Here is a 14,942-nt window from a genome sequence, read left to right on the forward strand (position 1 = left end):
CTGAACGTCTGCGACGACCTGAGCTTCCAAATTCAAGTCGGAATTGAAAAATCATATCCATTTTTTAGAACGCAAAAATGGAATTATTCGAGCAAAGCGCTCCTCGTATATCTTTTTGGAAAAAAATGGGAAGAGAAGACAAATGGAGTGTGAGGTGCAAAAGCACCATTTAGTCATGCCAATGTGGTTTTCATCACTGATACGGCAGCAATTACTCTATGGAAGAGCTTTATGACAACTCTTTTGGGGTTGCTATTTCCTGACATTCTTCACTGGAGCCAAATCTCGACACTCGCTCTCGTCTGGGGGAGGAAGGAAACATAAGGTGATAAGGAGTAAGGACATTGAGGGGCATGAGAAAGGGCTGATCCTTTGGGGTGAACTACAGTTATGCTTCCTTAAGGAACAAGAGGCGAGGCTCCACTACACATCAAAGCGATCTCTTCCTGACAGAATGTCCACGTGGGAATGCACGAATTCCATGCGCTCGCAGCGTGGAAATCTGAATTTTCACTTTACAAGCATCTGTGCGCACACTTGCCTTGCGGCAAGCCGTCCCAAACGTCCAACCAGTCGTATTTGCAGTCGCCCTCTCCCACCAACAGCGGGTCGTTCTCCAGGTCAAAGGTAAGGAACGTGAGGCTGATTTCCATATCGGCCGGAGCGATGATCATGTAGGAGCACTCCAGATTGTGAGGGTATTTGTCGGGGAAGCCCGGTGACTCGATCATACCGGAGCTGCTGGTGAAGTTGCGGAAGCAGAATTCTGACCCTGAGATGAGACAAAGATGAGAAGAAGCCATCTGTCATAAAAAGAACATCCAGATCAGACAAGAGCAATGGATCAAACGGCAGAAACATCTGACTTGCAGATGAACTTCATCACTGACATCTTAAGAGTATGTCCGACGTTACGTAGGACATGAAAACAACCGCCCCGCCCCCTCCCACCCACCTCCAAACCTGCCAATCATAAGCGCTTTGACACGGCACCGTGCTGTTTTCAGCAGCTTTTGGATCCTAAAAAATAATCATATTGCTTCAAGATGTGAACAAAGATCTGTTCCTCATTCCGAATCTTGAAAGCTTCCAGGCAAATGTGTTTTTTAAAGGAGGTAATTTGACACGCATCATTTTAAGCTAGGCTTTTGAGGACCTTAGCAGTGCCACTGACTTTGGAGCTTTTGCATACGTTTAAAATAAATGTTCTCAAATGCTCTCCCTGTTCTCTCTCGCTCTCTCTCTCTCTGGGGCTCTGCCTTTCCTCGTGAAGTCAAACATACCACAGACCTCGTGTAATGGCTCTAAGTGAGCCCTTTGCGGCAGCTCCTCATTAGCTATTCAGATTTATGCAGTGTGGCTCACCTTGAGCGTCTGCAGCCCTTCCAGTGTTTGTAGAAGTACGCCTGTATTGATATATTTTTCCAACGCTGATTATTTAGTTGCATTAAATGTAACTAGATCAAAAGTTGATGAGTGAAATTGAAGATTTTTCATCAAGTCGTGGATCACAAAACAGACGAGAAGTTCTTACCAAACCAGCGAGTTAACAGCCGCATCCAAATGTACAAAACCAGCATCAGGAGCTCAGACATGTTAAAAGCACATTCCTACAGCAGCATTCCAACAAGGCAAGAGTCTTTATTATCAGGCAGACCAATAAAAGCAAGCTGGCTGCCTGCTCCCGTCTGCACTTGATAATGGCGGAGGACCCAACTTATTTAACCCAGGGACAAAACCAAAACGATATTTTCTGCTTTCCACTGTTACCGACTGTTCTTGATGCAAAATGTAACGATGACTGATCTAGAGACGTAAAAAGTCATTAAGTCGTTTCAGACGACATGGATGTCATATCTAGAAATCCTGAAGGTCGTCTCCCTTCAAGGCCCACACACCATGCATAAACACACACACCACTGAGCATATTAAAAGCTATCCATTTATCTCCCACTTATCTGGGGTCAGTTCCTTGGGGTAGCAGCTTAAGCAGACATGCTTGGACTTCCTTCTTCCTTTAGTTTGGCTTTTTGAGACCCTCCTACATGTCTGAGCTCAAAGGGAGAGCCCAAACAAAAACGAAACCCCTTTTGGCCACTTCTATCTGTGATTTTATTTATTTTTGGCCAATACCCACGACAGACCAATGCACAGACGGGACAAAAACCACACTGTTCCTTTTGAATCGGATACTTCTTTCTCTATGAAACCACCTCAATAGATCTTATCTGGGAGACTTAGGAGCGTGATGTTCCTTTGGTAAGAACACTCCCTGATGTCCATGCCATGCTGCAGTGGCATGTCAACTGACAAAGAGACAAACAAACACAATTTAGGTAATTGTCACCATAATGCGTGATTGCAAGATTTTTATGTGTGAGTCACATTTTATGTGAGCTTGTTTTTCAGTTTTATTATTATGCTTGCATTTTCTTTTTTTGCCACGGGCTTTTTTTTTCTCTCTTTGCATGTGTGGCATGTGAGGTGAGTGCGTGACAGCTTCTCAGCATGTGTGAGACCTAGTAACACAGTAGCCTTGTTTCTTACTAGGTCACAAATCAGCAGTCTGGACTCGCGAAAACTTCAATGTGAGCACAGCTTGACTTCATGTCTCCGAGCCACCGCGTTTGCGTTTTCCAGACGATGTGCACCAACTGGCCACACTTGGTTGTCTTTTTTTTCTTTTGCATGCTTGCAAGGAGGTCACGTATGCACGAGTGACTTCTCCTTTTCGTTAGTGCTCATTAGTCACGGTGTGTAAGCACGCCAAAAACAAGTCTTGGAACCTCCCTCCATCACCTCGTGCGCACATGTTTAACCAATACAAGCTCCTCCTTGGCGTGAGCTGTCATTGGTTAAAATGGAGGGGGGTCACGCTGCACGTCTGTGTGAGCCTGAAATAAGGGTGAGAGCCTGAGTTGCTGGGTAAAATCCATAAAGGTTTTGCCCCTTGATTCACCCTGTCTGCGCTCTCGCCGTCTTGGCTTCTGTCTGGCGTCTCGCCGCCTCAGCGCAAAGATCCTGCCGAGGATTCACCGACATGCTCGCCTCAGTGTCTTGTGTGTATCGTAACTGCCTCTGCCTGCTTGTCTGACACTTGTCAATCACTCAGACAGTCTATTTCTCATGTAACCCTGCCTAACCTACAAGAGCTCATTCACTGTAAAAACATGTCAGGTGAACTTCCGTAAGATTTTCAATTGGGCAATTTAACTACCGTATTTTCCGGACTATAAGGTGCACCGGACTATAAGGCGCATCATTAATGCATCATTGACTGATTGTTGTCAGATTTTTAATCCAAATCAAATCCTTCTCCGTTTTATCTTTTTTATTTCAACTTTAGACGCAACAAATTACTTTATAATCACAAAATAATGATCCATAGTCTTTTTGATTCATTATTCATAGTCTTCAGCGGGCCACTTATGATTGATTTCATGACACAATGCTTTGGGCCAGTTTAAATTTAGGAATTTAGTCCATATTTAAGGCGCACCGGATTATAAGGTGCACTGTCGGCTTTTGAGAAAATTGTAAGTTTTTAGGTGCGCCTTATAGTCCGGAAAATACGGTAAATGTTTTATGTTTTGCTGTTGTGAAGATCGACTTTCGTACACTTCACAACAACAACAACAAAAAAATGAAAGGATGGATATCTCTTTGCTTTGTTCCGCTAAATGTCAGTAATTTATACTCAAAAGCTTTTCCAACTAAATTGAACATTTTAGTTCTTCTTCTGAGCTGTTTATTTGTTTGTCTTTAAAAATGTGCCTTATTGTGTCTCTGGGAATGAGGAAAAAGTCAAGAGTCAGTCAGTCATATATTGTTGCAGCACAGCATTATTGTCGGAGGGGATGACCTCCAATCAATGTGAAGGCATCAGAAATACATTCACATGATGTGTTAGGGCGAATGGGGGGTTTCCAGCCTCTGGCAGCACTCCCACCGACACCCCACACATGTCTCGGCAGCCAATGGTCACAGACGGGACCTCGTGCCCTCAAGTGCCCCCCGCTTTGCCTTCAACTCAGGATTGGCTGTGACATGTATGGCCCCATACTACTCTAGTAGTTGGGCTTCGGGGAAGCGGGAAAATCGGGCTTTACTGGTAAGTCTGCCTCCAGTAGCCACGGTAACAGCATCAACGGCACGTGACTGAGTGAGGATGGACGAATGATGATGGGGTGTTGGGGGAGGGGGTCGTCTCAGATGAATAAAGGGTTAAGCACGCACCAGTGAGAGTAAAGTAGGCCACAACAATATGGGCACGGGGGCTTGGGGGTGAGGGGGCGGGAACGTACGCTTTCACTGTATACCATTTAGGTGAAGACAGTGGGGATGTTTTTGGGTTGCATATTTGTGGAAGTGGTCAAATTTGTGGGTGTCATGGTGGAGGTGGGCACTCCCACACCTCCTACATGGAAAGCACAAACATCCCCACAAACATGCATGCACATGTTGACACAAACAATCCAACGCTCCCTGGAGTAGTTACACTCATCGCTTATGTAACAAGGTTGAATGAGCCAAACAAAAACAAGTCAGTTGTCCCAACTAGCTCAACACACAAGCACGGGCACATGTGTGCTCAAACACTCACACATGTGAGTGTCTGGTCCTTGGAAGCAATGCGGCGAGGTCAGCCTGAGCCCTGAGCGGCGCTGTCTGGATGTCAACACACACACATTCTGAAACACATTTATTTGTCTACTGAGATCTTGATCTGTACAAAGACACGCCCTTTAACAACACAGGCACATCAAAGAGCCTAAAAAACGATTACAGAGTGATTCAAAATTTTCCTTTTTTTTTTTTTTTTTTTTTTTTTTTTTTTCAAATATGCCTCACTCGCAATTGCAGGTTCTAAAAAGGTAATGTTGCAGAAGATAACTGTAATCACATAAGGGGGACAATGAAATATGATTACTTTCACCCTGGTCAATAAACAAGTCAGTTGGGAAATGGTGTGTGTGTGTTTGCGTATGTTTGCTGCCTCATCCTGCTGCTGGAAGACAAACACCTATGATGATGAAAGTGCTGCAATTAAACACATCCTCACTCCTCCTCATCATTATAATCATCATCAGTCAGTCATCATAACATCCTTCATGACTATTCATCCAACAGTCTGTCAATTTCACTCCTCGGAATTTCTATTGTTACGCATTTATCTGTCACTCCGCTCACGTATGAGGCTCGTATCATGCTGAGTGGAAAGACCCACGCGTGCAACTCGTATGACGCACATCTGCTGAATGCTACAAATGTATGCTACAATCTTGGTACAAGCATGGAAATAGTATGTCAGTGTTTAAGACTGGATTGACACGTTCAAGGACCTATTTCCATTTTCATGGATATTTCCCTGTACATTTCAAGTCACACATGATTTCATATGGCTGACGAACCACATGAAAGAATGTGAATGTGCAGACGCCCTTGCACGAATCCTATTTATCCCCAAGCACTGACAACACAGAAGAAAACAATAATACATTAATAATATAAACACTTAAGATACTGTTTAGTTGGCCTGACCTGATTTTTGGAATAATTAATTAAGGCTAACCTGAACGTTATTCCATAGACCGCCATAGGCAATTATTTTGTTGACTACATTTCCAACACAGCTTTCATTTACTGTAATTTTAATCGTCTTTGGTTTTGTTTAGATTTTCAGCTGGTATTTTTTAACTTAATTTGTGTATTTTTTTTCTCATAGTAATGATGGTTTACATGCAATTTGTGGGTTTACACGCAAATACACAATGGATTTTTCTTCACAATTGGAAAAGATCTAATTTCCGATCCGATTAACCTTGTGGCAATTGTGACATTGGAAAGCAATAACATTTGAACAATGACATTTAAACCATGTTGTTAAAGTACCAAAAAGTAATACTTGAGCATAAGTACATGTATAGTGACAGAAAAAATACTTTAGTAGAATTTAAAGTCACCCTGGAGAATATAAATTGAGTAGAAGTTTCAAAGTAGCTATGTGAAATTTGCAGGACCTAAATGTATTTTTCTTTATTTTAAATGTTCTTCAAAATATCCCAAAAGTGATTTATATTTTTTTCATTTAAATTTAATTTGATTTACTTCTGTGTTGTATTCGTCAAATATTTGCACTAAGCTACATTACAAGCCTGCTTGTGAGCAAAGTACCATTTCAGGCATCTGGCTCAGTGACACGTCTCAAAAGCTTAAAACATGTACGAGGTGACAACTAAATTCTGCATTTTGAAGTTTGTGCTGGCTACTTTAATCCTGACAGGCTTTTAGAATTCATGACCGCTTCCAGGGAGGAAATATTTGGTTCAAATGGCACCACCTAAAACGTCAAGTCAAATCAACTCACTTGAACATAAATCCTTCAGCTGCCTCAAGGCCACCTGGCCATTTCACCTCCTCGCACACACACACACACACACAAACCCCACAAAAGCACACACTCAAACTGCACTTCACCTTGTGCACTTGAGCTGCCTCAACCAAATTCCATTTAACCGCCTGCTCGTCCCCATCAATTTCCTTGCCTCAGCCTTTTCCCATAAACCTTTGACCTGAGGAGGTCCGCCTCCAAGAGGCTGCCCTCACTCCTCCCACTTCCCCATTCCCCAAAAGGAAATGGATTTCGCTTCAATTAAGCAAGCATTCCTTACATAGTTTTATTCTTATGTTCTATATGCTTGGCCACTTCTCTGGATTTGGTTCCGGACCATCAAGTTGTCTTTGGATTTTTAAAAGCATCCCCCCCCACACACATTAGTGACAGCGGACCTCTCACCTGTTTTAAAGATTTCATAGCGCAGAGAGAAACCAGCTCCTTGGTGAGCGTAGTCTGACACAAATCGTATCTGGAGGGAGGGACCCGAGGATATGATTGGCGCCGGGGCGATGTTGCTGCAGTGCCGACCCAAGACGTCGGCATTTTCCGAAGTCCCGTCTCGGATTTCGATGAAGTCGTACCTGAGTTGAAAAAAGAGGGGTTGGAGCGAAAAAGAGGAGAGGTTAATTGTTTTCTTGACCTGGGACACAGCATTATTAAGACAGGAAGAAGATGAGGACTGTGAAGAAGAGACAAAGAAATTATTGAGTTATGGAATGAACAGTGGTGATAAAACATAGACAGGAAAAATTTACAGTCTGGGCTTCAGCCTTCAGGCAGAATTGAGAAAAAACATTCAGGAGCACGACAAGCAGAGCAAGATAGAAGTAATTATATTAGCCACGGCCTCGGCTCTTGGTCAATCAGCTGCTTCAGATGCGCTGCCTTCATTTTATTCTTCAAGTCGTACCAGACAACCCTGGAAAGCCCCATGGTGGAAAAACAAGTAACTGGAATCCTTTTATTAACCCTTCCACTCCACTCTGTTTTAGATAACACAGGATAGCACTTTTTCTGACTTTGATTAAAAGTGAGGGGAGTAACTTACTGAATGCTGAAGTACTATGTCTGCCTGGGATAGACGGAATTAGGCTACACTAGTAAAGCTTTCGTTTTTGGTACATTTAACTTAAATGACTTTATTAATGCTCGTGCTCATCAAAAATGCCCTTAGGGTCACCTGTTGCTTTGGCTTGCGGCACAAACCCTCCAAGGTTGTTTTTGTGATTGCGTTGTTCTATTTATTTATTTATTTATTTATTTATTTATTTATTTATTTATTTATTTATTTATTTATTTATTTATTTATTTATTTATTTATTTATTTATTTATTTATTTATTCATTCATTTATTCTTATTTTATACTATTTATACATTTTATTTTATTATTTTTTCTTTAGATTTTTTTATAAATTCATTCATTCATTTATTTATTATTATTATTTTTTTTTTTTCCTAGAGTGAGGAAAAACAGCCATTTTACTTGTGGACAGAGTTTGAGTGAACTGATGCATGTTGGGTAATTCGTTAAAATGGGTGGTGGTTGATGCTTAGGAAAGAAAATGGGTAGGGGCATTATCAGCAAAGGGGATTAAGCAAAGGAAAAATTAGGATGAATAAAGCTAAAGATGCTTCACATGTTTGGGCTCACAGTTCACTGTGATCTTTGACCTGCCAGTTGACCCTGAACAAAAAAAGCTAATTCTGAGGGGTCAAGACAGAGTCCACCTGGACCGTCTCAAATTAGTTAGCTCTCTTTGGCTTCTGCCTGTGATTGCATAAAGACAATTACACGCAGACACACACACATAGACACACGCATACACAAACACACACAAGCAGGATTATATGACCCTCACTCAGATGCAGTCATGAGTTCATGTTTGAATTATGCAAATATTGCACAGGCCAGTCAGAGGAATCATTTTCTATTTCTCGCCAAGAGGGGAAATCCTCTCAACCGCTCTTGCAATGGTTGCAAACTGTGAGAAATAACTTTTGGACATAATAGCTCGTCTCTCAATGGGCTCATGTGATGACGCCACCAAAAACAACTGGACTGTTGTTCTTTCACTGATCACTGGTGTAAATTTCGCCCTTTTGAAAAGAAAGATTTTGGCCTACTTTTTGAATAAAGTCCCACAAGGTTAAGGTTTCAATTCTGTGATTCAAGTCACACTTCAACAAAAAGTGAGCCTCACGAAAATGATGCTGAGTTCAACGTGAACTGGAATTGAGATGAAACGATCTGAACCTAAAAGCACCAAGAATGAATAACCATTGCTCCGCTATGTAAGGGCAAAACACTCTTGGGTAGAACACGCAAGCACATACAGACAAAGACAGGAGAGCGCTCATGTTCGCAGCACCATTTTGTGAGGATAAAAGGCCTGTGAAGAATCTGAGAGCCTAATTAGGTTTTAATTGATTTTGGAGTGGGTCTCTATGTTAGTTTCCCACTTCCCCTCCCTCTGTCTCACGCTCTTCTGTCATGGATTAGCGTCAGTGAGTGAGTGTTTCTCAGATGCGATTATTGACCGGTGCGCTCAGCCTCTGATGAATACATGCATGAGCGTCTGACACGTCTCCGGCACACACCTGACCGCATTCCAGGACCCGTTCTTCTAACAGGTCCAAAAGTTCCGCTAGTCTTTTTAATGGCTGGACGGGGTGGAGGGCAGCTTAAAGACCAGCAGATGTACACTCGGCTCATAACAACTAATTGCCTTTAGCTGTTTGTTGGTGTCCAGGGACCTTTTCTCCAGTATAGACAATGCTCCTCACTATTGTGAGTGAGCATGTCCATCTTTAGGAATCATGAGCGGTGACTTAACACAGTATAGCAGGGGTGTCAAACTCATTTTCTTTACGGGCTGCATTGTAGTCATAGCTTCTCTCGGAGGGCCATTATGACTGTCAACCCAAATAAATGAGCACCTCATATTATAGACAGTAAAAGCTACAAAACAAACTGACAAATAACTCGTTTTCAAATCAGACGAGTAAAAACCGGTCAAATATAGTATTATTAAAAGTGAAGACAATTTGCAATTCTAGTAATGACACTCGAATTTGAGGCACAATTTGTCTTAGCGGGCCACATAAAATGATGAGGCGGGCCACATCTGGCCCCCGGGTCTTGAGTTGGACATCAGTGCAGTATAGTGTAATTTTTTCTATCCAAGGAAGGGATTAAAAATGGCTGACCGTGTTGTTTTTGAACTTCCTGAAGACATAACTTACTGTTGCTTATGTTTATTCCGGTTCAGCTTGCTCGAGCTGCGTATGAGTGTCAGTAAATAGTCGATTTTTGAGTTGCCTCTGCTCTATTGTATACTTCCTCTTGTTCTCCCACAACAGAACAAATGAGAACACAGTCTGCTAACAATCAGAGCACTGTCATCTTTTTTTATTTTCATTTATTTTTCGCTTCTGCCTTTCGCAAGCAGGAATTAAATAAGGGGAGGGGGAGTGTGTAAAGTAGAAACACACGTACACACACTTCACCCGCCCCTCTAATAAACCATAAGTGCCTCTGAAATATTAACAAGATGCTGGGAGCGAAATCCCAAAAGAACCCGGGGGCCTGCCATCTTCAATCCAGCCCAAACCAAACAGCTCTTTTCCTCCCTATGTCCTCATGTCTCGGCTCCCCATCTCACCACTCATCACAGGGACAGGATGACCTGGGTCAGGCCGTTTGCAGAGGCGGTTTTGACTATGACTTTAGAATGGCGAAATTAGACTGTGATGTGGGTTTGTCAGCAAATCTTTGTCGTTGGGAGACGAATAATTGATTACATCTTTGACCGACTCAGACAGGAAACGTCAACGTCGTAGGACGACAGGTATTGCAATGCTGGTCTGATATTGAATTTCCACAAGTCCCTTTGGTGACTCTTCTTCCTCACCGTCTTTGTTAGCCAGGCGTTGCTTCATCCATCTGTGAGTGATTATCTATTGACTGTCCATTTCAAGCAGAATACACTTATTGAATCTGAGATTTCCCTCCACAGGGAACGTGTAATCATGCATACACGCACACACTACCAGGTAACATACATTGACAACTGTTTACACCTCAGGCTAAATGCAGCAGCAAATTGGCTAATTTAATTCCACAAAGGGACTAAATAAAACACACACATCTGTGTGTATGTGTGTGTATTGTCATTCCGGAAGATTTCATGTTTAATTCAGGTGGGTAAAAATAACACAGCCTCCCCTCCTTTGACGAAGAGGAGCAAAAGAAGGAGGAGGGAGCTCAGAAGAAGCTCCTGGTGCATCCCGGGGCGAGCCGATTGCCGATTGCATTAAAGATATGGGGCCTGATATTTCATCTAACCTTTATTACATTTAGTTCACATCAATCGGCTGGAGGTAATAGCTTTTTGGCATGTGGCCAAACTCCTCGTAAAATGAAATCCTGGATTAAAGTGCCACCTCAGACGTGGAATGCCTCTACTTTATACGACTACAGATTTGATTGCCGCAACAGCGTGGTGGCTTGGGTGCAGTCTGAACCCGCTGAGGGAAACTAGCCAGCAGGGATGTTAGGCGGAAAGATTTTTGGTCACGGCTGACCAAGCACTTCTCGCGGTGTACATTCGCTACCAGCAAGTTCAAGGGTAGCTAGGATAGCCGCGCGCGTTTTAGGTAACTTCCAGCTGTCATGCAGATTTCTCAGGCCCCACTGAGACGGGGAAGCCTTGAGCCTCTGTACCCCACCGGCGCCTTAACCTCACAGAGGAACGTGCAAACATGCACGAATCAACTCCTCTGCTCACTGGAAGTGCTGTTGATAATCGACCCGGCAAAGCGAGGAAGCTAGCCGTGACGACGCTCGCGTGGGCGTACATGCACCTCGAGGTAGAGAGCAGGTTTCAATTATTTTTCATATAAATACATACTAACTCTAAGGAGACGAATGGAGGGAGCAGGAACTCTGACTAAAATTCACATGCTTGCAGACTTACTCACACGCTCGCACCGTTTGCCACCCACGCTCACATGCAAACACATTCAGAGACTGAGTGGGCGTGTGTCAGAGGTCGAGGCCTGCGTCCCTTCAGGCGAGCGTACAGGATAGAATCCCTCATAAAACTTACGTTGAGAAGTAAATACGAATATTTTAAGTTTCTCATCGTGCTGGTTGTCCCAACTTTTAGCCAGTGAGAAGCATCTTGAAACGGAATACCGTATTTTCTGGACTATAAGGCGCACCTAAAAACCAAAAATTTTCTCAAAAGCCGACAGTGCGCCTTATAGTCCGGTGCGCCTTATATATGGACCAAATTCCTAAATTTAAACTGGCCCAAAGCATTGTGTCATGAAATCAATCATAAGTGGCCCGCTGAAGACTATGAAGAATGAATCAAAAAAAGTATGGATCATTATTTTTCGATTATAAAGTAACTTGTTGCGTCTGAAGTTGAAATAAAAAAGATAAGATGGAGAATGATTTGGTTGAAAAACCTGACATGATGCAATAATGGTGCACCTTATAGTCCGGTGCGCCTTATATAAGGACAAAGTTTTAAAAAGGGCCATTGATTGAAGGTGCGCCTTATAGTCTAGTGCGCCTTATAGTCCGGAAAATACGGTAGTTTTGCTAACGTGCCGTGCTGTGATTGGGAAATCCGTGCTGGGTTCATATCAGAAAAAAACAAAATCTGACAGCATAAAACGATCTGGCGTAGCTGCTTTTGGTGGTTTGTAACATCATCTGTTCATAGTTTACAGAGAAATGAGGCAGAAGTAAGGGGAAAGATAATAGTTGTGTCTGTTTAGAATGTCGAGGCTCGGGGTGAGCGATATGTCCATACGCAACTGGCTTAACATTTTTTTGCGTACTTCATTGCATAAGGAAAAACTGCAACTGCTACCAATCTGTTGTTGGTGGTGAAAAGCCACAAAAGTTAAAAGGGGGAGGTTTTTTTTTTTTTTTTTAAATATGTTCCATTACTTTATTTGGTCAAAATATTGGGGTTTTTTTTCATCTTGAAAGAATTTTCAGGGAAGATTTCGCTTGGGTTGACATTAAATTGGACTTTGTTGTAGCTCACTCAGCTATCAATTTACATTTAATGTGCAACATATTTTTCAAATCAGCAAAGAATTAATTTTTGCATATTCTTTTGATTTCAATTTGAACCTTCTCCAACACTGAGACAATATTACCATCCAAGTTTTGAAAGCGGATTACAAAGAAGTGTTTTTGCGCTCGTTGAGGGAAAAAAAACAGATGATTTGGATTACTCACATCTCTGGGAAAATTAACCAACAGTCACATCCAAACAGCTGGACCTTATTCTCTGCTTCTTGTCCTTCCCTCCCCTTCTTGCCTTCTCTCTGACACCGCCCCCCCTCCCCAGCAAACTTTAATCATTTTAAATAATTCCTTCCATTCAGCCTTTACTATTGTGATCCTCATTTGTTTTAACCGCCAAACGAAGCTGGTTGCGAGCAGCTGACGTGCCCCCGAGAGCAAGGAACTCTACCCAATAATTGCCCCCGGAGAAGCGCTGGAGAGGCCAAGATGTTTGTGGTTGAGCTTGGGCCGCATCCACCCCATCAAATGCGCGCGATGCTGTTTGTACTCCGTTCTCTCAATAACAAAACCACAGTCCACTTAATGGCCTTCATCTTACACAGAGCTTGTAAGTACAATTGAAGTTTCCTACACGACTGACCAGAATGTTCGGATCAAAGCAGCCAGAACCGTTAACGGGCCAAACATGTCAACACACTCCCTGTCTTACTTGCAATCCAGCCTCTCGATCTCAAAGTGAGGGTTGAAGTTGAGGACGATGCGTTGCGAGGGCTCCGGCGCCGTGATGACCCACTGGCAGTTCTGGTGAGGTGGGTATTCCAGAGGGTATCCGGGGGAGGTGATGTATCCGGCCTCGCTGGCGTCAAAAATGCCCTTACACTCGCTCGCTGGCAAAAAAGAAACACAAAGGCGACATTAAAAAGCAGCAAACAATTGTAACTGTTGATTAGCGAGATATTATGACGCTTTATGGGAGCGATTTCTTTGTGTGCTTTGCATAAATGGATTATAAACGCTATAGTCATTATCTCGTTTCTTCTCAGTAAAGATGTGCTGCAACAGATGAACAGTAAAAGAAAGAAAGCAATTTAGCCTGTCAGTTTGGAGGAAATTGTAAAAACCTCTCCATTGTGGATTCTTTGTCCAAGTGGCTAATAAAACAATACAGCATCATCACCGACACAATTGCTGTCCCCTCACACACACACATGCACGTTCGCTCGCACTCAGCCCCTTCCACACCCAGGCTCTTATCGCCCCATTCCCCCTTGGGGAGCATTCTCCGACTATAATTGTTGCACCAGCAAGCCAATCTGCAAACATTAGAACACATTCTCCGATCCTATCACGCTCTCCCAGGAACAATAGCCTGCCAATGGCATGGCTCTGTAGGCTTAGACAGGAAGTGACACGCAGACTGTCTGTCTCGGGGGGCTCGGGGGGTGGAGCTGGGTGGTCACCCCAACTCTGTAATAAGTAGGGTTTCTTTTCTCAGCCACATGCCGCTCTTATCTCCCGAAAAACACGTCAACACACATTCAAAACAAACATGCATAAAGTCCTTCCACATGCTTTGTGGATCTTTAATTAGGTTTTCCTTGCCTTAGATTTACAGACATTAGTTTTTATTGGAGCCAGACCAAGAGGCATCATCAAGTGGTGGCCAAAGGTTTGGTTTAAACCTGTATGCGGCTCCTATAAATTTGATACGCAAATGATACGGCCATGACTGTAAAGCTGCGGTATTCAATTAGCGGCTTGCGGGCCATATGCAGCCCGGAAACAACTCCCAGGTGTCCCGGCTATTGGTCTAGCCAACCGCTGAATTGCATTCAAGAGATGCAGAGGGTATCACAAGATGATTCCCTAAACAAGAGAACTCTAAAAGTATATGGTGACAAATAGTGAGTCTTATTCTTGACATAAATGGGTTGATATTCTTGCATGTCTCTAAAAAAAAAAAACAGCTATAACAACAATAAAGGGAGGGAAAAAAGGTACTCCACAGGCTTGAAGTGTAATAGACCCTTCAAGCGTTGACATTTCCACCTCCTATTGTGCTTAAAAGGCACACTTAAGATTCTTTGACATTTGAAAGCGCTGCAATGACTTCCTTTGAGGAGAGACGCGCACGTGTAGTATTGTGCACGTCTTCCTGGCGCAGAAGCCTTTTTAAAAAGCTGCCCACCAAGTAACTCTCAGTTTCATGATGATTGGAAGATTGAAAAGTGTACGTACACACGCACAACCACACACACTCAAACAAGTGTGGACGACACTGACCCGTGAGTGATTCAGCTTGGTTAAATCCAAAAATGACATCCACATTTAGTCATGTCACTTGTGGACACAACAAAGACTCACAATCATTTCCTAGAGTTGCATCATTTGCAAACTGAGCAGTCTGATCTCAATTAACTGGCCTTCCCTGTTTACAGTGCACAAGGGCAACTGTGTCTCTGCATAAATTAATCCTCACAAAACTTTCTACA

At 42.9% G+C, this 14,942-nt stretch overlaps 1 protein-coding gene across 3 annotated transcripts in view; it reads right to left on the bottom strand.

Annotated features, from left to right (window-relative positions):
- LOC133142866 (neuropilin-2-like) overlaps nt 1–14,942 on the bottom strand; it is a 40,010-nt gene that overhangs the window by 21,571 nt on the left and 3,497 nt on the right. For all 3 annotated transcript variants that reach the window (XM_061264483.1, XM_061264472.1, XM_061264491.1), the window contains exons 2-4: nt 13,160–13,337; nt 6,797–6,978; nt 542–772 (exon numbers count right to left, since the gene is read on the bottom strand). In XM_061264483.1, the coding sequence (XP_061120467.1) occupies nt 542–772; nt 6,797–6,978; nt 13,160–13,337 (591 nt within the window). The remainder of the gene's footprint in view (nt 1–541; nt 773–6,796; nt 6,979–13,159; nt 13,338–14,942) is intronic.

Source organism: Syngnathus typhle, linkage group LG2 (assembly GCF_033458585.1).
Source record: "Syngnathus typhle isolate RoL2023-S1 ecotype Sweden linkage group LG2, RoL_Styp_1.0, whole genome shotgun sequence".
Lineage (NCBI taxonomy): Eukaryota > Metazoa > Chordata > Actinopteri > Syngnathiformes > Syngnathidae > Syngnathus > Syngnathus typhle.